The sequence below is a fragment of the Scomber scombrus genome, chromosome 18, assembly GCF_963691925.1.
Source record: "Scomber scombrus chromosome 18, fScoSco1.1, whole genome shotgun sequence".
NCBI lineage: Eukaryota > Metazoa > Chordata > Actinopteri > Scombriformes > Scombridae > Scomber > Scomber scombrus.
The window spans coordinates 6,853,145-6,878,020 of NC_084987.1; the positions used below are offsets into that span (position 1 = coordinate 6,853,145).

The 24,876-nt window shown below is 40.2% G+C and overlaps 2 protein-coding genes across 5 annotated transcripts; both read left to right on the top strand.

Annotated features, from left to right (window-relative positions):
• The first annotated feature begins 1,918 nt into the window (after positions 1-1,918).
• On the top strand, positions 1,919-11,156 carry slc4a1a (solute carrier family 4 member 1a (Diego blood group)). Its single transcript, XM_062438439.1, has 21 exons — positions 1,919-2,036; positions 3,266-3,336; positions 3,862-3,917; positions 4,766-4,872; positions 4,948-4,994; positions 5,086-5,251; positions 5,360-5,495; positions 5,596-5,665; positions 5,773-5,815; positions 5,911-6,095; positions 6,262-6,469; positions 7,168-7,371; positions 7,463-7,611; positions 7,717-7,911; positions 8,023-8,259; positions 8,364-8,453; positions 8,947-9,113; positions 9,242-9,483; positions 9,566-9,735; positions 10,059-10,232; positions 10,382-11,156. The coding sequence occupies exons 2-21, from the start codon at positions 3,310-3,312 to the stop codon at positions 10,457-10,459; spliced, it is 2,751 nt and encodes a 916-aa protein (XP_062294423.1). The 5' UTR covers positions 1,919-2,036; positions 3,266-3,309; the 3' UTR covers positions 10,460-11,156.
• A 1,233-nt stretch (positions 11,157-12,389) lies between these two features.
• Positions 12,390-23,892, top strand: ubtf (upstream binding transcription factor). Of its 4 annotated transcripts, none has more exons than XM_062438342.1 (21): positions 12,390-14,145; positions 15,951-16,009; positions 16,205-16,377; positions 16,476-16,559; positions 16,644-16,799; positions 16,911-16,975; positions 17,091-17,217; positions 17,312-17,422; positions 17,527-17,660; positions 17,776-17,917; positions 18,009-18,050; positions 18,184-18,294; positions 18,524-18,679; positions 18,784-18,930; positions 19,663-19,773; positions 19,865-19,953; positions 20,045-20,234; positions 20,337-20,384; positions 20,485-20,538; positions 20,616-20,723; positions 20,827-23,892. In XM_062438342.1, the coding sequence occupies exons 2-21, from the start codon at positions 15,973-15,975 to the stop codon at positions 20,956-20,958; spliced, it is 2,217 nt and encodes a 738-aa protein (XP_062294326.1). In that variant the 5' UTR covers positions 12,390-14,145; positions 15,951-15,972; the 3' UTR covers positions 20,959-23,892. The 4 variants fall into 4 exon arrangements, with proteins under 4 accessions (XP_062294326.1, XP_062294323.1, XP_062294324.1 ...); XM_062438339.1 differs by having other exon boundaries at positions 12,392-15,436; positions 20,824-23,892; XM_062438340.1 differs by having other exon boundaries at positions 12,392-13,404; positions 20,824-23,892.
• The last annotated feature ends 984 nt before the right edge of the window (positions 23,893-24,876 follow it).

Here is a 24,876-nt window from a genome sequence, read left to right on the forward strand (position 1 = left end):
CAAACCAGATTATATTGACTCAGTCCATTGTTTATTCTGATGCCAACTTTACTTTGCAATATTTAACCAGTGAGACAGTTTAGCTATCACGCTTGGGGACACAAAATTACCATATTTACACAAAGTTACACAACATTATGGATTTTTTTCCTAACTTTTCTCTAGTTTTTTGCTTTAATCATTTCTTCATCAACCTTTGACTACAAGAAAAGGGGATTCGTGGAGTTTCTCTGTTTTTTTGCAAAGTAACTTCATTGTGAGGAAACCAAGGACTCCTGAACACTGTTGATCACTTGTACTCACTTTATTAATCTGCAGCAAATTGAGAATTGTTAACTAGGTGACTGTAGGATTCTTTGGTTTCTTCATAGTAGGGCTGTCACAATATCAGATTTTCACTGCAAAATGATCATGAGCAGAACTATTCACAATAATGATATTATAGTGATGCTGTCAGTCAAATAATCTTTGACTTTATTATTAAATGTAAAGATGATTCTGGGAAATAAATTACACTCACGTCAAGTTCTTCCACACCAAACCCACCCAACCATGTCTGAATGGACCTTTCTTTGTGTACTGAGGTACAGTCATGCTGGAACTGAAAAGGGGCCCTCCACAAATCCCACAAAGTTTGAAGCATAGAATTATCCAAAAAGTCTTGGTAGGCTGAAACATTAAGACTTCCCTTCACTGAAACTAAGGGCCTAGCCCAACCCAACAAAAACAACCCCATGTCATTATCCCTCCTCCACCAAACTTTATAGTTGGCACACTGCAGGTGGGCAGGTAGTGTTCTTCTGGCATCTGAACCCAGACTCATCCAGTCCAGCGGCAGCGTGCTTTACACCGCCGCTTGGCATTGTGTTTGATGATGTAAGGCTTACATGCAGCTGCTCAGCTATACAAACCCATTACATGAAGCACCCAGTGCACACGGGTTGTGTTGATGTTAATGTTAGAGAAAGTCTGGAACTCTGCAGTTATCGAGTCCGTTGGAGACTTTTACACACTATGTGTCCCAGCACTCGTTGACCCCACTCTGTGACTTTAGGTGATCTGCCACTTTGTGGCTGAGAAGAGGTGTGCCCCAATACTCTTGCCATATAGTGTATCTGTTAATAAGACTTGTTATGCAAGAATTTACATCCTTACAAATGTTTGTTTTAGGGTAGGCTGCCATATACCTCCCTATTGCACCCTAGTATGCTTTTATGTATAAAAGTGCTAAACTAATCAGCTTGTCATATGCACATAAGGTTAGTTTTCCATTCTTTGACAGCAGCAGTACTGCAGAAACTATTAACACAGGCCTCTGATGTTTTACTGTCAACCAGTCTACACTGCACACGTGTCAGTATCTCATCATGTGGAAGTATGTGTCATCTGACAGGGTTGGACCATAAGCATCTAGCTCCAGCCAGCTGTAGCTACCATGCCACATGCACAGGAGACAAACCATGTGAGCTTTAGAGCTGTACAGAAAAACGCTGACTTTAATGTGTTTATCACATCATTTTCCTCAATTAAATTAAACACAGGGGCCCCCCTTCAACGTAAGGGAATCCCCAACTACGTAAACAAGATAGTAAGATTATCTCCACGTGATACTGTGCGTTGCCCCCATTTTTACCCTCTTTACCCCCATGTGCCCCTCTGAGTTTTAGCATTCAGGTTCCTCTGAAAGCCCCCCAAACTTAGTTAATGCTGAGAGGGCAGAGCGGGCAAACTAGGGCTGGGATATCCCTGTCTCAAGGTGTCCCTCAATGATATGGCTGTTTGTCTGTCACACAGGCCTTATCTCCTCCACCCCCCTGCCAGGTTGCTAAGCAACCGGGGGGGGGGGGGGGGTTGTGGGGTACAACACTTCTTCTGGTCGACGTAGTTTCATATGGGTGTTCCCGCTCATCTTTTTCGTATCTGCAACTCATCTTCGTTGGTCCCAGCTCACTTCATCATTGGGCTCGTCTGGATTGACAGAACAAGGACCGTCCTGTTCCAAGTGTTGGAGACCAGGTGGGAGTACCTGCATGCAGGTAAGGGTGTGGCCTTTGCTGGACAGGGGTCAGACACACTTTATTACACTACTGGACTAGAGGGCAGAGGTCAAACAAGATGGATATTTGAATGTATCTCGATTACAGAGCAGCACATTCTAACCTTTTAGGTCTTTGACATGTTTGTAAGATAAGGGCAGGACATTAGAATCCAAACTTTTTTGTTAAGCATAAGTTATTTTCTTGGAAAGGATTAACATAAAATATACCAAATATTTAGTTTTGCATTTTCTGTAAACATATTTCGAGCATTTTACTCATTGGAGGTCAAGTGTGATTCTCATCTTTGAAAAGCTGACAGCACTTTGAGCCAGCGACAGTGTTCATAATTTGTAAAATTGTCTTGGCTTGGTGTTTAACTACCTGTATATTCTCTGTAAAACACTAAACAGTAAAGTCTTAATATTGAGCAGTGTGCTTGTTTAGATGTAATGGCCTTATCTTGAGATCTGTTTTGGAACCAGTAATCATTCCCTCTTAATTGTCTCATTCATGGGTTTCATTTCCTCTTAAGTGGTTGTGAGATAATAATACATATTTTACTATCTAGTTTTGTTGTTTTGTTTTCTACAGAAGCCCTTTCACCTCTGATTAGAGATATTTTCAATTGCAAGTTTACAAAAAAATGCGTTTTTGTTGTTTATTATGCTGAAATTAAACAATGTTACATTATAAGACGTATATTGTTGTAAGTATTTCTGTCTAAATGTGACAGTGTAACAGTAGCTGCATGTTCTTCATTATAACATTACAAGTTATTTGCTGTAATGCTGTAGAAGAAGGGCGTAACCCAAAGATAAGGCTCTGTGCGTCCTCTATTTTAAACTATAACGTAGTTCACAGTCTCAACGGTTGATTGATTATCTGTCCTAAGCTGTGGCTCTACAGACAGAGCGGCTGTGTTATGTTAGACAGCGATAAAAGTCATTTTTGGGATCTTTAGTAGCAGAGAAACCTGTTCTCCAATAGTTTAAAAAAACACAAAACTATAATGTATATTTATTGCTAAATTATGTAATATGGATACTGCAGGTGCACCTGTGCGTTTAAAGCATGTCAAATCCAAAAGATCACCATTAAAGGAACTGACTAAATTTTTAATGTTAATGGTCCCAACTGTTATTTCTAATTAGTTATGGGAAACTTGATGTAATTATTATAACTGATGTAATTATTTTTATGCTCATTCATTCTTTTTTCTGTCTTAGGGAACGCAGAAAAGTAGCTGAAGGTTTGAGGTTGAAAAACATCAATGGAGAACCATCTCAGTTTTGAGGAGGTTGGTCTTCTTTATTTCCTTCATATGCATTGTGACATCTGACATCTTTACTCTAAAGCTGATGTTAAAATACAGTCTCAACTTTACAATTGCTGCAGGATGTATTGTAATAACGAACAGTAAATTGATTGCACTTATATAGCACCTTTCTAGTCTTCCAACCACTCATACTACTTTCATACTACAAGCCACATTCACCCATTCACACACATATTCATCAGCTGACAGGAGTGGCTGCCATGCAAGGTGTCAACATGCTCATCAAGAGCTCTCTTCTAATCATTCACACACACACTCACACACACTCACACAACCACCAGTTGTTTACCCAGATAACGTTTCAGGATGATTGTATTATAAAAACTACACATGATGTTATTTTGTTCTCCAGGGTTTTATCACAGAGGAAATAAATCTTGTAAAATTAGTCAGGATGCAGACTATAGAGTTTGATCAATAAATCTTGCAGCAATATATATTTTCATCAAACATTTTATTCCAGTAAATCTCTTTCCTCTTTTCCAGGGCAGTGACATGTCCTATGAGGACAATGAGTCAGCCTTCCCTTCCCCATTTACACTGTAAGTCTTTCCTCTCTGTGAGGTCTATCTGTTTAAGCAGACTGTACTTACGCAGGTTGCACTTATGTAAAAGAAATTCTGTCTCTGATAAGACAAAGGGTTTGAGGGTCCGCTTTCTTGCCCTGATCTGAGTATGTCAGGCAATGCTACCAAGATCTGACGTAGCTTTTAGCATCTTATAAAGTCAAGTATTGTTTTCAAAAATCAAAACTGGGCTAAAAGGAAAAGTGAATATTGGACTTACATCAGCTAGATAGCAAAGTAACATGACTTCAAATTATTGCTTAAGTTGCTCCATGTCAGCTGGAGTTTTTGGTTTTTGGTTTATTTGCTTTCAGGGGGGGGGGAATCAAGATTCACAGACACAATTACAACTCAGCTATTTACATGATATACAGGAAATGTATTTTTCCTAGCAGCAGGTTTGTACCTAGTGAATCCAATAAAAGGAGATGGGATTTTTGCACAGCTTGTGGTCAGGGCACACAGTTATCAGCACTAAGAAGTGAATGCCAGTGATAGGAGATAGGTTGAGCAACACTGCCCTCTTCTGGCCGTAAACAGAATAGCATTAATAACACCTTTTTTATGTTATTATTTTTTTAGATAGCCTTTATTAATTCATTACTTGGATGGATCTTAAGCCATTTTCCATCTATACTTAAAGGCTTTGGGGTTCAGTTCACTTACAGACACAATAATTGGAGTGTATTTACATAAAAAAAATCCCACATTTTTGTCCATATGACATGTTGTCCATAACACCTGCTGAGACACTGAAGGTGTTGAGCCTCACCCCATGATCATCTTTAGTTTCTGTTAATGTTTCTGTCCCTCCACACCACCAGAAGTCCACCAGGCTTCAGTGATGTCTACGACCTGGACAGGAGGAGGCAGGAGGAGGAGGGCAATGAGCCTCTCATGGAGCCCATCGTCATCCCCAGTAACTCAGATGGTAGGTTCCTCTCACAGTCCATGCAGCTTTCAGTGATTTGACTTTTTAAATAACTTCTCTGTCTTTTTATTTCAGCCTTCCTGAACGTAAACACCAATGCCACCACAAGAGGAGACGCTCAAGTTAGTCTACATTCTCAACTCTTGCCTGAAGTTCATGTAATTCAAATTAAGGTATGTGTTTTTTTTAACTAACTACATTATATAACCACAGGCCTATGTGGAGCTGAATGAGCTCCAGGGCAGCACCTGGCAGGAGACTTCCCGCTGGATGGGCTTTGAGGAAAACTTCAACGCTACAAAAGGAGTTTGGAGTACCTCTCACGTCTCCTATCTCACCTTCAAGAGCTTGATCCAGCTCCGCAAGCTCATGAGCACAGGTGACTTAGGAACCCTAAATGTCACAGAAATCAGTGTATATGTTACAGTGGGATAAAATCATACTTGTTTTTGTTTTGTGAATACGACCAGCCTGTGTCTGTCCTCAGGTGCATACCTCTTTGATCTGAATGCCAACAGTCTGTCTGCTGTGGCTGAAAAAGTGGCAGATGAGCTTGTGGACAATGGTAATATTCGTGCTGATGATCGCGATGCTCTGCTCAGAGCTCTCCTCTTGAGACGCAGGTAACACACAGGACCCACTGTTCCTCAGTTTTTTCCTACAAAACAATAAAGTCATGAAAATGTTTGCAGAATATATATTGATTTTATTTTGTTCTTCTAGTCAAACTGGTGGACCTGGGGTTACAGCCTCTGGAGACATTGAGATGCAGACCTTTTCTGTAACTAAAAAGGTATTAATCTTTGTTTTTTCATCATTTGGGTGATCATCAATATCACATACATGGATTAAAACATCAGAGTTTACGCTTATTGTACTGCTGGACTGTTATTTTTGCAGAGAGACTGCTCTGACAGCATGGAGGCCTCAGTGGTCCTTTCAGGTACGTTTATGTTATTCAAATGTAGTCATGCATCTCCAGGTTATTATACTGTAAGTGGATGACCAGGTTTGACTTAAAGAGGGTGTTTCCAATAGGTGTACTGAGCTCCTTGGAGAAGCCAGTGGTGGCTTTTGTCAGACTACAGGACTCTGTGGTGATGGAGTCTACCATGGAGTGTTCTGTCCCTGTCCGCTTTGTCTTCGTCCTCATGGGCCCCAGCCAGAATGACATGGACTACAGTGAAACCGGGCGTGCCATGGGTGCTCTAATGGCCGACTGGGTGAGAAAGAGGAGAAAGTAGGGAGATAAAACAAGGCAAAGCAGAATGTAGCTTTATCACTGACACAATCCTACCAATGTAAAAACACCCTGATTTCTATTTAATATAATTATGTTTGCTAATAATAGTGCAGCAAAGTAAAACCTTTTTGTGTGGCTGTCATTAGGTGTTCTCTCTGGAGGCTTTCTTGGCCACGACTGAGAAAGAGCTGACCAATGCCATTGCTGACTTCATGGACTGCAGCATTGTGATCCCTCCCACTGAGATCCAGGATCAAGAAATGCTGAATCCAATCATCAGTTTCCAGAAGAAGATGCTGGAGGACAGAGTGCGCCCCTCTGACACCCGTCTTTTCTTTGGTGACAGGGTCCAAGGTCAGCGCACACAACAGTGCTTACAGTGTCCATCATTTTTCCACAGCTGTCTACTGACCAAACATTTGTAGCCTGAAGACACATTTTTACACAGTCCGTACCATACAAAACCCCACATGCCATTCTGGTCATACATTTTAATGTGTTTATTAAACATGCACATTCCTCTCCAGTCTCATATTTGTACTGTGGTTAAAATATATTAAATGAATTTAAAGATGCTCCATGCACCATTAGAAGAGATTAAAACATTCATTTTGAGATTCTATTGTGGAGATATTATTGCAATAGCCGTAAATCATAATGACTGTAAGAAAACAAGACCATCACTGAGAAGATGAGCACTGACAAACTTCTACTTTGTAATTGTTGGATTTCTTTATATAAAAATGCAGGAAGATGGTGCTGTTCATTTAGTAAATTATAAAACAAATTAATAACAAAGAAATTATCCACTTCAGTCACATAACAGAGGAGTGATAAGCTGCAACAACCTCCTTGCAAAAGGAATCAAATACATCTCAGGAAATGTGGTCTTAATTGTGAGACACTGATAAAAGAAAAAAAAGGCAGGGAACAGACAAGAACAGTACGTGCAGGAGAAATTTGAAAGAAGGACCTTGTCTTAAGAGCAACACTAAGAGAGCAGATTTGCTTTAATTACTACTAATATTGATTTTATTTGTTTATATGTTCAGTTGATGAAGCTGTAGAGGGTCCAAGGGAAGACCCTCTGGCCCGTACAGGCTATCCTTTCGGTGGGATGGTGAAAGACATAAAGCGCCGTTATCGCCACTACATCAGCGACTACACAGATGCTCTGAACCCTCAGGTCCTCGCTGCCGTCATCTTCATCTACTTCGCTGCCCTGTCACCTGCCATCACTTTCGGAGGATTATTGGGTAAGAGAGAGTCAGAGAAAAGCAGCTCATTGATCCTTGTTATTAGCGTGAGTACAACTGACCAATTATTGTCTCTGTTGTCTGACCCTAGCTGACAAAACTAATAAAATGATGGGAGTGTCAGAGCTCATGATCTCCACCAGTGTCCAGGGTATCATCTTCTGCCTCATTGCCGCCCAGCCTGTCCTTGTCATTGGCTTCTCAGGACCACTGCTGGTGTTTGAAGAAGCTTTTTATGCTGTATGTATAATTTGCATTCATACATTCACACTTTGAAACCCTCACAATCATTCTTTAGAAAGCTATTTAGTTTCATTAATACACATTTTGTTTTGTTTATACTAGTTCTGCGAGACCCAGGGCATGGAATACATTGTGGGTCGTATCTGGGTGGGGATGTGGCTGATTGTGATCGTGTTCATCATTGTGGCTGTGGAAGGCAGCTTCTTGGTCAGATTCATCTCACGCTTCACCCAAGAAATCTTCTCCATCCTCATCTCTCTCATCTTCATCTATGAGACCTTCAGCAAGCTCATCAAGGTTTCCCCATCTCATCTCATCATACATTTTGCCCAAACCATCACTGTAATCATCTCATTTGGTGTCTCTTTTATGTTCCCTGTGATATCTTATTACTGTTTTTTACATCAGATCTTCAAAGCCCACCCTCTGATTCTGAACTACCAACATCTGAATGACACAGTGGACGACCCCTTCCACCCAGTCTTCAAGATGGACATCCACCCAGAGAGCAACGAAACCATTCATGTGGAGGTTGAAAGACCCTATCCCAACACTGCCCTGCTGTCCATGTGCCTTATGTTCGGTTGTTTCTTCATTGCATATTTCCTTCGCCAGTTCAAGAATGGTCATTATCTCCCTGGCCCGGTAAGATCAACTCTCTACACCCACGTTACTCCTTTCTAAATGCAAAATCATTTGAATTAAGTGACCATGTTGTGTTTTCTTGACACTCCTTTCCTACTCCATAGATCCGTCGTTTGATTGGTGATTTCGGTGTCCCGATTGCCATTTTCATCATGATTGCTATTGACATCTGCATTGAGGATGCTTACACTCAGGTAAGTGCTATGTAGAGTTAAGACATCTCAAAGAACACTCAAACCTCACATCATGTGCAATTTGAATATGTCTAAATGTTTTGCAGTTGTTCTGTATGCACTGTACACAAGCTATTGAAAGAAATATAGACATTATATTATTTCAGTGCCATGTCATGATTTGTTTGGAGGTTTGGAGCCCTTTTTGTGGCGTGGATTTTGTCTAGTCAGTCACCTTCTCTGCGTAAATACCCATTTTCAATAGGATTGGTATATTATTTAAAAGATATTGATGATAGACAACACGATCATCATTGTTCAATCTTCCAGTGGGCACTCACACCTTGTTGATTGATGAATTTAATCAGTGATATACTTGAATGTGATATATTAGTACTTAATCATAAGGCAGGAGCAAGTTTTTACTTTCATTGGTCTCTTTCAGTCATCATATCCATACCTTGAAGATATATTAGCTAAAAATATATTTATATATCATCTTGTCTTCTTGTAGAAACTTGTTGTGCCAAAAGGTATTGAGGTGACCAGCCCCACAGCCAGAGGGTGGTTCATCAACCCCATGGGAGAGAGGAAGGAATTCCCTATCTGGATGATGTTTGCGTCCTGTGTACCAGCACTGCTCGTCTTCATCCTCATCTTCCTCGAGTCCCAGATTACAACGTGAGTGACAATATACTGTACATGATGGCATTACTGTCTGAAACTAATGAAAACATTGAATAAAATCCAGATTTTTGTTTGTTGCCCACATACTAACTCTCTACTATCTCTGCATTGTGGACCTCTAGGCTGATTGTGAGCAAACCGGAGAGGAAGATGGTGAAAGGATCTGGTTTCCACTTTGATCTGCTCCTCTTGGTCACCATGGGGGGCATCTCCTCTATTTTTGGAGTGCCGTGGCTGAGCGCTGCGACCGTGCGATCCGTCACCCATGCCAACGCTCTCACTGTCATGAGCAAGGGCCCAAAGCCAGAGATTGAGAAGGTGGTTGAGCAGAGGATCAGCGGCTTTCTCGTCGCCATACTTGTTGGTAGGTGCTACTACCTCAATGCTGGATCATAATGCGTTGCCATCTTCTTTTATTAATCTTTCATTTATTCTGTGATTTCCAGGTGTTTCTATCTTCATGGAACCCCTTCTGAAGATGATTCCTATGACCGCCCTGTTTGGCATCTTCCTCTACATGGGTATCACCTCTCTGAGTGGAATCCAGATGTGGGACCGGATGCTTCTGCTGATCACGCCCAGGAAATATTTCCCCCCAGATGCCTATGCCAACAAAGTATGCACCCTCTTCAAATACGATGTTCAGAACTTCCCTCTGATCATTAATACATTTAATACACCCAAAGTTCAATATGCAGTTTTACATTTCTGCAAGTATTTTTACACAATAATGATGTCACATACACTAAAATACCGGAAAAATATAAACACCTGTACAATTTATGCAATCCAGTATGTCAGCTCAATATGACATTTTGTAAATGGCTGTCCCATTAGGTTTTTCTTGATATTTCAATGTGCATACAGTAATATGACATTATTTATTTGGCTCTTACTTCCACCCTCTGCTCACACCCTTCTTTGATGTCATCTGTGCAGGTGAGCACATTAAAGATGCATCTGTTCACGCTGATCCAGATTGTGTGCTTGGGCGTCCTGTGGATGGTGAAGATGAGTCCCTTCTCCCTGGCACTGCCTTTCATTCTCATTCTCACCATCCCTCTGCGCATGGTCATGACTGGCACACTCTTTACAGTCAAGGAGATGAAATGTGTAAGTACTTCTCTTTTACATTCACCCCCCCCCCCACCCCCCCCCCCCCCCCCCCCCCCCCTTCCAGGCTGATTTTATTTTATCTTTTATATACACAATTATTTGATATTCAGACTTCTCTATTGTAATTGCATGCATTTCTATTGCAGCTTGACGCAGATGACGCCAAAGTCAACTTAGAGGAGGAACCTGGGACGGATGTTTACAATGAGTCCCCGCTGCCATGAGCAACACCATAGCATTTCGTTAAGGTTTCATTCAAAAACCAATTATCAATGACTATTTTTTGTAAAAGAAGAAGAAATCAGATAAACAATCATTTGCAGTTCACAACTGTTCATTTAGTTTTATGAGTGGTACCTTTAAGGAAGGTGCCACACATTTTTAGGATTAATACATTATTCATACAGCTAAATATGTATTTGTGATCATGGACCACTTTAGAGAACCAATATTAGTCTACATTGTCATTGAGATGTATTACACATCTTGAGTCCTCTCACAACTACATCTTCTTTATTTAATTTATATATTCCATCTTCCACTTTATTTCTTACTAAAGGTATTGATATGGGGTGTTTATGTACTTGATCTTTCTTTTGAGCCATTTAAATTCTGGAAATTAGGGTTATTTTTCCCTTATAATGTGAGGTAAAAATTATTTTCGTGCATAACTACTGCTTTTGAAAATGAATATTCAGTGATGCCATATTGTAGATCACTCTGTTGTACTAGTGTAATTTCACCAAATCTTATGCACACTATTAAAATTTAGCCATTAGATGTATTCAGGTCTTTATATACACACACACAAATCAAAGTTAAACATTTTTACGTGGCTGTCACACCAGCCTGACCCCCATGACCTTTACTTTGTTTATCTTAAATATTTTAAAATTGTGTTCCTCAGGTTTGCCTCATCTTATATATCACCTCATAAGAACGTGTATGGAGAGGTATCTGCTATCTGTTGTATCTGCTTGTAAGTGAGGTTGTTCAGCCGTATCCTGAAGACAGTGTGTAATTGCTTTTATGATCATAATAGAGATCAGCAGTAGTGGGTGCATAATGGGTGATGAGAGCTAATTGTTTGAGCTGTTGAAAAAAATTAATTGTACTGATGATATAATCACAGAAAATTTGATTTGTAAATGTATTGTATGCCTTTTGTTTTGCCTATCATATGTTTGTGTGCTTGAAACACTGTACATGCTTAGGATTTTCACTTTAATAAAAATAAAACCAGCCTTTAAAGACTGGTTGGTTTTTTATGAATGCAAAAAAACAAACAACAATATTGCACATCACTCACTGAGTTCATTATAACCTGGAAGAGACAGGAGGAGGTGGTTGTATAGCTGTATGCTGCATTCATGGTAATCAGGTAAACTCCTACTTTTCAATACTTCTGTTTGGAAAACACCAGAAATATATTCTGAACTAGTCTGGAAAAAAAGAAAAATACACCTTTGACAAGATGACTAAATGAGGCAAAATGAACATTTTAATTGCTTTATTTAATTAAAGATGGCGATCAAATAAAAGGTTACGTAGCGAATATGAGAGTGGGGAGGTTACATAACATTGATCATTTAGATAAGAATTAATAACACATCAACATGCATTATGCTCACTCATGGTTGGGAAGGTTCTTTAGAAATGTGATAGATTACAGATTACTAGTTATCCTATTTAAAATGTAATAGTGATGTAACTAGTTTATTCCAATTACCTAATCAAAGTAATGTAACTTATTATATTTGCTTACTTTTCTCATTTTCTAATGAATGTTCTCAACTATTAGGTAAGTGTACCCATTAAGCCCACCAAAATAAAAAAGTTCAGGTATTTTTCATGGATACTGACATGATTTATAAGATATGTATTGTCTTATAAAGTAAAATGTATATATCATTTGAAAATGTATTCATTCATTTATGTTTATTTTGGAATACAAAATAAACATATTTTATGAAAAAAGTTAAAAGTCTGGCATGGGCTTAATTGGTACTGTGACACCATTTAAGCCCATGTCAAGATATATTTACAAAATATATAAAAAATATATTGTTTTCAAGGAATCAGAAACAGCAATGTATTCAGTAACATGTTTAATATTTCAAAATGGGGGAAAAAATCATCCTCCTAAGCAAAATCTTAAAAGGTCTGACTTCAGATGTAACCCCCTTTGTAATCATCAACACTTTTTCCAGTAACTAATGATTACAGTTATATTTATTTTGTAATTAAGCAAACACTGTTACATGTAACTATTCACTCCCCAACACTGTGCACACTTCACAATCGACTCCTTAGATAACTGTGCCACTTCTGTGCTCATTTCGATGATGCCAATATTTCCGACAGCAACCAAACGCAGCACAGTTTAACGAGGCCGAGTGCCTGAAAGTAATTTGTTTTCCCTGGATCGGACTGACGGGATTGGACGGCTGCGGGTTCCGCCCACAAACACACAAGGTGGAGTTGGAAAGAAAAAACATGCTGGGCCAAAATGAAGCTGTCAAACAGCCGCTTACAATTTGCAAAAAGAGGATTCTGGCATATGAAAAAGACACCGGAGGCTGCTTTGGAGATATATCAGATTGTCTTCTAAAAAAAAAAAAAAAAAGAAGAAAAATGGTGGAAAACTGGCATTAAAATGAAAGTGCGAATTATAAACTTATTATAAACTTGGGAAAATTCTCTTTAATTATGTTAAATAATGGGGAGTATATGAGGTAAGCCAGTTGCATTAAAAAAATATGCATAACCACTGGCAGAAACTTTGGCTTTCGTGAAAGTTTCGGGCTACCTGATCAAATATTCGGCGTGCAAACTTCGGCTGCAGATCAGACATGGTCGGCCTCCTCCAACCATGAGTAGAAATAATCGCACTCGGTTGTGTGGTTCAGATACAACAGCGCGGAGAAAAAAAAATGTGGATGGCTCCTCGATCGGCGCTTGGCGAAATGGGTTGGATGGATAGATGGATGGATGGATGGAGAGAGAGAGAGAAAAAGCTGCTGCACGTTGAGTGGAGGGAGACGGGCGAGTGAGATGGAGGCGGGGGGGAAGGACCATCTCTGCGGGGACTGGAGCCCAGGACGGACGGCGCAGTGCTGGCTATCGTTCAACCCTCCCCTTCTTCCTCCACAACGACGCCGAGAAACAGGTAAGCAGGCAAACACAGCCGCCGCGATCGCTTTCCTAATTCGACGAGAGTGCACGATAAACAAGCGCTCGCGCTCTAAAAAAAATAAGATGAAAAAAACACCGCAAAATCCACCTTTTTAATGTTTGCTTTTGTTTGAAAAGCGCCTCGATCGGTCGCTTCTTTGTACTGAGCCAAATGAACCAAGAGCTTGGGGTAGGGTGCAGACGAGGGCGGCCATAGCCGAGTTTCTTGTCCTCTACAGCGGGGAAGAAACTCTATGCAAGAACCTCGGAGGTAATACTAAGCGTTGTTATTTCCTTCTAAAAAATTGCCACCGTCCGCCTGTTTTTATGCCAACTCCCTTGAGCGAAACTCTCGTCTGTTCGTGCTGAAACTGGAGGGGTTATTTATTTGCGTGGGGGAATTATCGGTGGTTTCCGCGCCGAGACCTCCATGCGGCTGTTGTCGGAACAGCCAGCCGCCTCTCTCGGTTAGCCATCAGGGGATCTCGGTTTAATATCTCACCGTGCAGAGACTCGCCCTCTCTCTCCCCCTCTCTCTCTCACTGACTGTAGCCCAGAAACCAGCGACGACCGAGAGCTTCCAAGGTGGAGAGAAAAATAACCCGCCTTCTTGTTCTTCTCGACGCTTTTTTGGGTGCGAGAGGACGGGTAGTCTGCAACGCCCTGGGTTTTTTAAAGTTGTTTAAGCCCCTGGTTTTTCTCAGTTTTTTGCAGTGCGCCATTGGACCTTGTCACGGTAGGTTTCCATGTAGAGCAAGGGCTTGAAGCATGGCGGACCTGGAGCTGTTTGTCAGCGCCAGTGAAGCTGCTCAGTCTCGGATGTGTTACCATGTTTCCTTTTATATTTTTGGAGCTATTTCTTAATATTTAACCACCGCAATACTGTAGCCAAAATGTCTGATATTGTGTGTTTTAAATAATTTCACTTAAGTACAGTAAGGTTGGAAAATGTAACAGATTGGTTGTTTGAAACATTTTTCCATTTTTCTTCTTTCTTCCTGTGCCTCCGCAAGTAACCCACCATGGTATTAAAACAGCAATCTCGGTTACCAATTTCGTTAATTTGAATTGTTTAATCATAACCCGACGAGGTAGCTATATATTATATACTTTCGAAGAAATGAAGATATTACTTTTTAATATTTTGTGAGCAATAATGTAGCTAAATCTAAATTCTCGGAGCCTTTTTGTAACAAAAAATGAAGGCAATTGTAAAGTTTTGTGTTTTAACATTTTAAAAAATGCGTCTAGCTATAAATATTAAGTCAAATGCCCCATTTTTAAGCTTCATTTGTCGTGCCAAGTTGCCCTTGGCCATGGAAATGCCCCAGCTCTTGTTTTTCCATCGTCCATATGTTGTATTTTTTACATAAATTGAAGCTATTCTCGATGTTTCAAAGGCTCCGGGTGTGTATGTTTTTAGCTGTTAAAAGTTATACAAATGGCCGGTGTCGATGGGTTTAATGTAGCTGGGTCACACGATGGACAACCACAGTGTGAGCTGGTGCCATGAAGGACACGATGAACAACGAGCAGCCGCCATCATTGGAGCACAGATCGGCTACGCCTCGCTGAAGAATGTACTGGATATTGCTCTAAAATCACCACTTTTAAAAGCCAAAACAAAACCCCTTAATAAAGTAGCCTAGAAAAAAACACTTATTTATTGACTGTGCACGAGAATGTGGTTGTTTTTTCTCTCTCCCCCCCTCCCTCACTTCGCTCCAGTACCGAGTAAACATGTAGAAGGGAAGATTATAGGTTTGCATGGCGGAGCTAGACGCGCATCCGACGCGGATGAAGCGCCTCTGCCGAGTGGCGCATTTCACTGCAGTGCTTCCAAAGCCACCATTCCCCCTCTTGTCGGAGACCGAAAGCAGATCCCCGTGGTCAGCTGGTCGCCTACAGCTGCCTGTCCGTCCACGTCCATTCGCTTCCTCCTTCCGTGGATCCTCCCCAACCTTCAGCTCCCCGACTGAAAAATCCTCCATTACCCGAGCAGTCTAGGCGAGAAAATGGTCGCTCCTGTGCGTCCACGATACATTTGTTTGTGGAGTAAAGGATAGTGCTAATTCGCCAAATTCCGGTCGGGGAAACATTTGCTCGACGGAGAGACTCCTGTTGTCGTAGCTAGTTGTGCTTAGTTTGAAGCCCTCCGCAGTGTTATTTGAGATTTGAAGCCGTCACAAGCAATAGCCTATGTCTCACCATGTAGCGTAAACGTTTAAGGGGCGGTGTAATGAACATAACCCATTATGTCGAGCCAAATTTAAATTCCATTACCATGAGTTTTACTTTTTATATCACACTTGTAATCCCTCTTATGGAGGGGAAAAACACTTTAATCATATGAATAAAACACTAATAAAAAATAACATTAAATTCCGAGATTTTTTTAAAAACACAAATATTATGATTTGTGTAGGGGCTAATCATGAACGTACATTTTTGTGGATGACATTTGACATTATTTTCCATAATAAATATAATGTTTCTGTTAAAGATTTTACTTGCTAACGTGACTTTTTTGTGCTTTTGTAGATACAAGACTGTACATTTACAAATGAATGGAGTAATGGAGGTACCAACCCAAGGCCTAGGTGGGATTACTTTATATGTTCAAATAATAATTAATTGCCATTTCTTTCTAATAATAGCACAATGTCCACATATCTGCTATTAATAAAACTATATTGAGTATATTTTTTAACATGCAAATAATTGGCAGATAGTTTTTGCCAATCATGTCATTCACCACTTTAATGTCCCTTTCTCTCGTCTTTGCATCACCGCAGTGTGGCCACAGGATGACCTCTTAAAACTCCTGGAGTGCATGAAAGTGGCCTTGCCCCAGAAAGACCTGACCAAATACAAAACGTCAGAGTCCCACCTCGACTGGCAGAAGGTGGCCTTCAATTCATACACAGGGGAGATGTGTAAGCAGAAGTGGTCGGAAGTCTCCAAAGAGGTATGGAAAGGGGAAGTGAGATAGATTTATTGTCTGGTAAATGCCAAATTCTATTACTAACTGAGTGTGTTTTCTGTGTGTGTGTGTCTTATCCACAGATTCGTAAATTCCGGACCCTTACAGAGCTGATATTTGACGCTCAAGACTACATCAAGAACCCTTACAAGGGCAAGAAAATAAAAGTGAGTTAAGACAGATACGTAATATGACTAATGGACAAGTAGCATTGTTTGGGTGTTAACTCACAGGTTTTTTCACTCTCGTAGAAGCACCCAGATTTCCCCAAAAAGCCATTGACTCCATACTTCCGCTTCTTCATGGAAAAGAGGGCCAAGTATGCGAAGTTGCACCCCGAGATGAGCAATTTGGATTTAACTAAAATCCTCTCAAAGAAGTACAGGGAGCTGCCCGAAAAGAAAAAGGTCAGTCAAAAGCGTCAGTGGTGGAGCAGAAGAGAAAACAGCGGCGCTATTAGATACTGTTTCCCAAATTGACGAGTTCTAACAGACGCACTTTTCTCTTCATGTCTGCAGAAAAAATATGTCGAAGACTTCCTGAGAGACAAAGAAACATTTGTGCAAAGCATGATGAAGTTCAGGTGAGAAAGACTAAGTATTATTCACTTTAGGGATGTAGCAGTTGCTTTATTCATTTGCAACAATATCCAAGTATGATACTTGTCTTTAAGTGTGTTTTGTAATATGTTAATGTAGGGAACTACACCCAGACCTTATGGAGAGCATGGCCAAGAAGGGCTCAAATGTACCAGAGAAGCCCAAGACACCACAACAGCTGTGGTACAACCATGAAAAGAAGGCCTTCCTCAAGACCCGCCCAGATGTAAGTTTTAGGCATTTACAATACACGTAAAAAAAAAAAAAAGTTTAATGGTCTCATGTGTCAGGTGTTAACGTCCTCTGTTTTTTATAAACAGGCAACCACCAAGGACATTAAAGACAGTCTTGGCAAACAGTGGACACAGCTCTCTGACAAAAAGAGACTCAAGTGGATCAGCAAGTCTCTGGAGCAACAAAAACTGTATGAGGTGAGACTACATTGATGTGTCATATGTCACACCAGAGTAGAAATGTAAAGATAAGCGCGTCAGCAGGAGCGCTAACTCGCTGGGTTTGTTTGCTACATTTGCAGGAGACCATGCGCGAGTACATCCAGCAGCACCCTGAGTTGAACATGACCCAGGGGGATTTCACCAAGTCCACCCTGACTAAAGCCGAGAGGCACCTTAAGGACAAGTCTGACGGCCGACCCGACAAACCTCCTCCGTGAGTCACCGTTGAGAACAAACTGCTGACTTGTCTGCATGTTGTAGGCCACTTCTCTGTGAGTGTGTGTTATTTAAACACGACATATCACGTGTGTGTGTGTGTGTTATTTCAGAAACGGTTACTCGATGTTCTGCGCCGAGTTGATGTCGAGCATGAAGGAAGTTCCCAGCACAGAGCGCATGGTGATGTGTAGCCAGAGGTGGAAACTGTTGAAACAGAACGAGAAGGATGCTTACCAGAAACGCTGTGAACAGGTGAGCTTTGAAACATTAACTGGCATTATCAAAAAATAAAGCAAGTCTTTGATTTTGTCTAAATACTGTCTTTTCTTTTTCATTTTTTCAGAGGAAGAAGGAGTTTGAAATTGAGATGAACAGATTTCTCAGTGTAAGTGACTTTTTTTGTTTATTTATTACAACATCCAGCTTTTTTTTCACATTTCACTGCATTTTCCCCCATTTATGTGCTATACTTTCTCAATGGAATTAATTTTTTATTTCTGCTTTGTGCACATCTGTAGAGTTTGTCTGAGGAGGAGCAGGCGCGGGTCCTGGGTGAGGATAAGAGCGGGATTAAGAGGGGCGCTGGAGCCAACAGTCCTGCAGCCAAAAAGAAGAACACAAAAGCAAAGGTAAGAGCAAGAATTCAGTCTGTGGAGGTTACGGCTCGAGGTTGTTATTTGTTCTGCTTTGCTGCTATGATGAGTTATCAAGAGAAAAAAGGTTATCACAGTTAGTGTTTCATTTTGAGCTCAGGTCTCTTTCACCATATGTGTGAATCTTGGTATTTTTGAACAGTAGCTTTGTTAATTGGACGATGATGTATCCTTTTCTGATACTGTCTTACTTTCAAATCTGCAGGTCAATCCCGAGAAACCCAAAAGGCCCATTTCAGCCATGTTTATCTTCTCTGAGGAGAAACGTCCCAAACTGCACCAGGAACGACCAGACCTCTCTGACAGCGAGCTCACAAGACTCCTGGCACGCATGTGGAATGAGCTGCCCGATAAGAAGAAGGTAACCAATCAAAGTGTGACAGGAGCAACAGGGAGCTGGCTGCATGGTAGAAACATGGATTATCATCATTACTGTGTATTTAATTAGTTGTCATGCTCATTTAGGAGAAGTATAAACGTCTAGAAATGGTCCTGAAGGCAGAGTCAGAGAAGAAGGAGAGGGAGGATCGTAGTCGTCTGCCGGACCCACCCAAGACTGCTCAGGACATCTGGCAGCAGAGTGTCATAGGAGACTACCTGGCAAGATTTAAGGTATGCCCAGTACATCATATACACTGAATCAACAGGTGATACTATGAAGGTGTGCATGGCCGTGTGCATCTTCAGTGGTGACCTTGTTCTACACTCATAGGTATATCCAAAAATACCAACCGGAAAAGTCACAAAACACTCATTTTGCTGGTCATAGCAAACCATAGTTCTTAGTGCATATGAGAAATGATTTCCACTCTAAGCTGATGCTAAGCTATCTAATTTTAATGGTCTTGAAGGTTTCTAAATTCACTGACACTTTAAAGGCCTGGGTTTTGTTATTGTTTCTGTTAGTGCATATAAGAAATATACCCTTAATACCCATGATGATGGTTGTATTGGAAATCTGTGTTCAAAGTTAAAAAGATGCAGTTAAACAATAGTATTTACTTCCTTAGTGGTGATTATACATTTTATTATCCATTAATATAAGCTTCAATATTAAGAAGAAAAAGTGATTAGTCATCTACAAGTAGATGAGTCCTAAAAATATACAATAAAAGTTCAGTTTATACACTGAAAATAGAATCAGAACATGAACTACGTGTATATTTCCTTACTTAGATGAACATTATAAAGTTATATAATAAGACAATCTGTATACTCTCCAAAAGGGATTGAGAGATTATTATATTATTTATCATACAGAGCATGGCAAAGTACACCATCACTGAGCTTCATCTGAAAAATGAACAAGTTTTCAGGAACATATGTGAATGTTTTGCTTTGTAGAACGACCGGCAAAAGGCACAGAAAGCCATGGAAGGAACCTGGAGCACCATGGAGAAAAAAGAGAAGATTATGTGGATCAAAAAGGCAGCAGAGGACCAGAAAAGATATGAGGTCAGAATAAACTTACTGTCTCAGTCCAGTTTAAGTCGGCAGCATCTGTAAACCAGCAGGAGCTAACAGTAAACTTGTCTCTCCTCGACAGCGAGACCTGTGTGAGATGCGCTCACCTGCTGCCACCATCGCCTCAGGGAAGAAGATGAAGTTTGAGGGTGAACCCAAGAAGCCTCCATCGTGAGTTTATCACATCCAACCCATCTGTGCAGCCTGTCTATGTGTAAGCCTGTGAAACCGTCGAGTTCTAATGTTGCTTTTGACTCTCTAGAAATGGATATCAGAAGTTCTCTCAGGAGATGCTGTCCAACGGAGAGCTGAATCACCTACCCATGAAAGAGCGGATGGCTGAGATCGGCAGCCGCTGGCAGAGATTAACTCTGAAGGACAAGGACCGATACAAGAAAATAGCCGAGGAGAAGCAGAGACAGTACAAAATAACACTGGAGCAGTGGCTCGCTGTAAGAAGGGATTGTTTTATGTTTGAGAAGGAGAAATATTTTTAAAGAAATCGTTGACGGTGAAAAATTCTTATCTAACGTTCAACTTTCATCCTTTCACAGAGCTTGTCCTCACAAGAGAGGAACACTTACAAAGAATATAATTCACAAGTAAGTAAAGTTGTGTCATCACATACTTGAACAGAGAGTTTAGCTTTTTAAATTCTTTCTTGGACATGTTTTAAAAATGTTTCTCTACTTGATGTTTCAGAAACGGAGAACTACGGCAAAACCAGGAGGCCCCAAGGCAAAGGCCAAAAAATCTGTAAGCGTCCACTCTTTCTGTTATTAGTTGTGTCTGAAATTCATGCAGCAGCCTTACTTAAATGTCTCTTCCGACAGGACACCGAGGAGGAGGAGGAGGATGAGGATGATGATGATGACGAGCGGGAGAAGGCTTCCTCCGAGGCATCCTCATCCAGCGAAGACGATGAAGATGACGACGACGACGTGAGTTGCAGCTCTCTTTGGCAGCATTCAGGTTAATGGCAGGAAAATGGAAGTTTTGTCCGTACTGAACGTTTTTTCTTTTCTCGTCTTGTGTTTGAAGAAGGAGGGTGACGAAGAAGACGACGACGAAGATGATGACGAAGACGACGAGGACGACGAGGCGGAAGACAAGGAGAACAAGTCGGAGGACAGCAGCAGCGAGTCGCAGGGCTCGTCGGACTCAGATTCGGACTGAAACGGGGCCGACGGCGTCCTGAGATGAACTGAGCAGCGCTGAGCTGAGCCAAGAGTCCAGGGAGCTCTGCCACTGTGCCAACCCTGCTATCCTCCCACCACCAGAGGGAGCCCCCTGCATTGCCTCATCCATTTCACACTCACCCACATAAAGTTGCTGCGTTTGTGATCTTCTCATGGAAGGACCCCTTCCCCCCTTTAATGTCCGAAAAAAACCAGTTTCATTCCCTCCCCGGTGTGATGATCATCTCACAGGCTGACGTTATGCCAAAAACAGCATCCCACTGGTTTGGTGATGTCATGAACATTTTCTGCCGTTGGTTTCAATCTTGACTTACAGGTTCAATGGTTAAAGTTAGTTTTAATGTCAGGGATATTGATTTACCCTCCAGTGTTTCTTTTATTATTCTGGTAATTAGTTAAAAACAAGTGGCATGAGTTGTGAACAGGCTTCTTAGAGCCAAAGAACATAGTATGGTGGATCACTTTAGGGAGGGGGGGGGTGTGCGGGGTACTGAAAAATTGCACTCTTCAGAATGTTTCCTTTTTTAATTTTTTTTTTCTTTTCAGAAAAGTTGACTTGTTTCTCTATTCTCAATTTATGATGTAGATTTTATCATTTGGTTCTTAAAGAGGTGGTATTTGTTCAGGAAAAATTCAAGCCATTATGAATGTCTTTTTGTTGCTGGAAATTTTTCCAAACTTGTTACGTACCCGTGTTCTCATTTAAAAGCTACAGTGCCTATAAAGGGTTCAACCCTCTACAACCCCCTTTCTTTGACTTTTTTCATGTCTTTTTTTGCTTTGCAACAATGAACCAAAGTGGATGTAATGAGGTTTTTTGATACCGATTAACAAGAAGTGACTCTTTAAAAGGAAACCTGCAACATTTCTGAGGAAATTTTAACTTATTTGCAGTTTCATTTTAAGTACAGCAGAACTTAAACTGATATTAATCTCACTTAACTTTCAGTAAGACAGCAGCAAGTTGAGTGAATTTCCCAAACTGATGGGCTGCTGCTGAAACAACTCAAGTCTGTAGATTAAGAACAAATAAAAACAAAATAATTGATCATATTAAGAAAATTAGGCTAAGCAACATCTATATATAGGAACTTCTCCCAAATTCCTCTTAGCAACCATTTAGGTAAAACCACAAATTCTAATAATGAAGTCTGACTTGGCCTCCTCACTAATCTTCTTCTGCTGCCACAGTCTGCTCCAAACAGATTTATATTTGTGCCATATTCCCTGTTTTATTAAAAAAAAAGAAGAAGAAATTATTGTATTCAGCGGGCTATCTTAGTGCCTTTAAAACTGTTCTTGTATCCTTCGCCGGAATGTTTTCTTATTTTTCACAACCAGATGTGTAACTAACCAGCTGTTGGAGCTTCCCGTCACATTTCCAATTACACAAATATGGTCTTTCAGGGCTTGTAAAATCACTTATAAGCACCCAATTTAGATTAGTTTGCACACCAAAAATGCTTTCAATATCACATTAAAGAGTCTCCTGTTCCTCAGTGTCAAATACAATGATTATATCTTCTGTGCTTTGGAGTTGTAAAACAAAAAAAAGGGGATTGAACACCATTTATAGGCACTGCAGGATCCATTTTCCATGTGTCTGTCATTAAAAAACTGTCATTTATGGAACTTAACTGACACGTTTTGTAGTGTATAAAAGTTTATCAGTCTGAAACAATTGCGTTCAGTTTATTCAGCAGTTTTGACTTTGTTCTGGTAATAAAACAGTTTATTGTGTGACCAGAGCAGTTTGTAATTTGAAGGGATAACATTTGTTTTCCAAGAGTAGCTTGCTCAATCTGACTCTGCGTTGTTGTTTTTTTTTTAAAAACAATATGTCATACAATTGGTGTATGTTTGTTCTTCTGAAACCGTTATTCATTTCCTTTTACGGTTTGTCCTAATCGATCGAATTGTTAATAGATTTGTTTTAATTGTGAGCAGTTGTGTTTTTTTCAGATCTATCTGAAATCATTTGTGGATTGCTGAACTCTGAATGGTTTCGTCATCATTTGTTTTCAAGTTTTGTTTTTTTTTGAAAATTTTAAATGGTATTGACTTAAATCTTCTTGGGTTTTTAAGTCTGATGCTGATCCCAAAAAAAGAAAGAAGTGTGCACTTAATGTAAATCTGTCCCTCTCTGTGTGCGTTTGTGTGCATGCATGCACAGAACTGTGTATATATGAGGGTGTGTGTGTGTCTGTGTGTGTGTGCGTGTTTCTTTATGCTTTAATGTGTGCTGTTTTTATTTTGTTTTGTTTTTTGTTTTGCTTGTTTTGTTGCATACCATGATGTGACTGTGGTGTGCATGTATGTGCCTGTGTGGGGACATCATACCAACACCATGAATGTAGATATTGTTAAATCTTTGAAATCTTTTTTTTTTTTTTTTTCCAAAGGTCTTTTAGTTATTTTTTTTTTCCTTGGCGCTGTCGTGTCATTGGTTACCTGAAAAAAACAAAAACGGACAAATAACTTCCATTGACTGTCATTTTGGATCTAGGGGAACAGATTATTATTACACATCAAACTGTTGATAATCTGATAGTAATGGACTGATTTTTTGACCATTATGAATCTCATCACTGACTGAAACAAAACCAGCGTGGACTATTTAAATAACTAGGGGGGGGGGGGGGGGGGGAAAGAAAGGTGATTGCTGATATTGATTGATGGGAGTTTGTAAAAGGGATTACGGGGAACTGAGTTGCCAGTGGAATTGGGTTAAAAGAAAAAAAATGGTTGTAATTTTCTTGTAAATACTGTTTTTTGTATTGAGTGCTTATTGTTTTTTTGTTTTTTTTTTGTTAGTAATTCAATTTGGCAAAACCCTCATCTGTGACTTCTGAGGCCAGTGAGTCCTTTCACTCACAGGGAAGAATTTTTTGGGTTTAATTCACCTTGTTTTCAGTTGTTTCTTCTCTCCCTTACGTTGGTTTATAGAGATATCTAAAGACAGCAAAGCTTTACGAGTTTGTACTGCTGGTCATTTGACAAAATTTGATGTTTTCTATAGCTGAGGGTGTTCTTATGTCCTTGTAGTTCAAGTATTTGGGCAAATAAAAAAAAAAAGATCTTTAAAAAGTTTGAAGTGTGTGTTTTTATTTTAAGTGTATTCGAGCACTTCAAGAATTATAACTAGACTGTATGTTTTAGTTTGGGCTCAGTCGCTTAATTTTAATATCTTAATTAAGCATAAAATGATATATTAGACATTAGTGTTCTTCAAACCCTATTTAAACGCTTGGTGCCCCAGGGTAGAAATTAACTGCTGGGCCTCTCATTAACTTATCCATAATTAAACTCAATGTGTATAGTTTTTTCTATGATGGCACATGGTTTAACACATTATGTTACTGGTTCAAAAACCATTTTCTCTGCCTTAAATTGAAGAAATGTCTATGTTTGACACCCTGGTATTTAACTTAAAACACACTCAGTGCATGGCCCACTTTAAAGGTGAAGGCATATTTTGTTTCTCTTCACCAAAATCTTCTTGCACTCAGCTTCAAAGTCACACTTCTGATGCATGTAGAAACAGGGTGGAGGTTTCTGGCACAACTTCACCTACTTCCAAAGTGCATGGAAAGGGGGAAAAAAGGTCTGAAGAGAGTCAAAGCTACAGTAATACTTGTTGTATAGGAGAACTTTATTAATAGACCAACGTGTTTGATTGACTCCCATTCAGCCACAAGAGCATCAGTGAGGTCGAGCATTGATGTTGGGTGATAAGTCCTGGCTTGTAGTCAGCGTTCCAGTTCATCCCAATGACCCTGATGGAGGCCACAAGCTGAAACATGTAAAGTGCTGGAGCTTTGACTTTGTTCACTCTTCTGACGCAGGTAATAAATGTAAACGGTGTATACAGTGATGTTATAGTTCAGTATGGTAG

Coding starts and splice junctions, on each gene's coding strand:
- ubtf (XM_062438339.1), top strand. CDS start 15,973: ATGAATGGAGTAATGGAGGTACCAACCCAAGGCCTAG. Junction 16,378..16,475: donor GGTCGGAAGTCTCCAAAGAG/GTATGGAAAGGG, acceptor TCTTATCCACAG/ATTCGTAAATTCCGGACCCT. Junction 20,539..20,615: donor AGGCAAAGGCCAAAAAATCT/GTAAGCGTCCAC, acceptor CTCTTCCGACAG/GACACCGAGGAGGAGGAGGA.
- slc4a1a (XM_062438439.1), top strand. CDS start 3,310: ATGGAGAACCATCTCAGTTTTGAGGAG. Junction 7,612..7,716: donor TTGAAGAAGCTTTTTATGCT/GTATGTATAATT, acceptor TGTTTATACTAG/TTCTGCGAGACCCAGGGCAT. Junction 7,912..8,022: donor CCTTCAGCAAGCTCATCAAG/GTTTCCCCATCT, acceptor TTTTTACATCAG/ATCTTCAAAGCCCACCCTCT.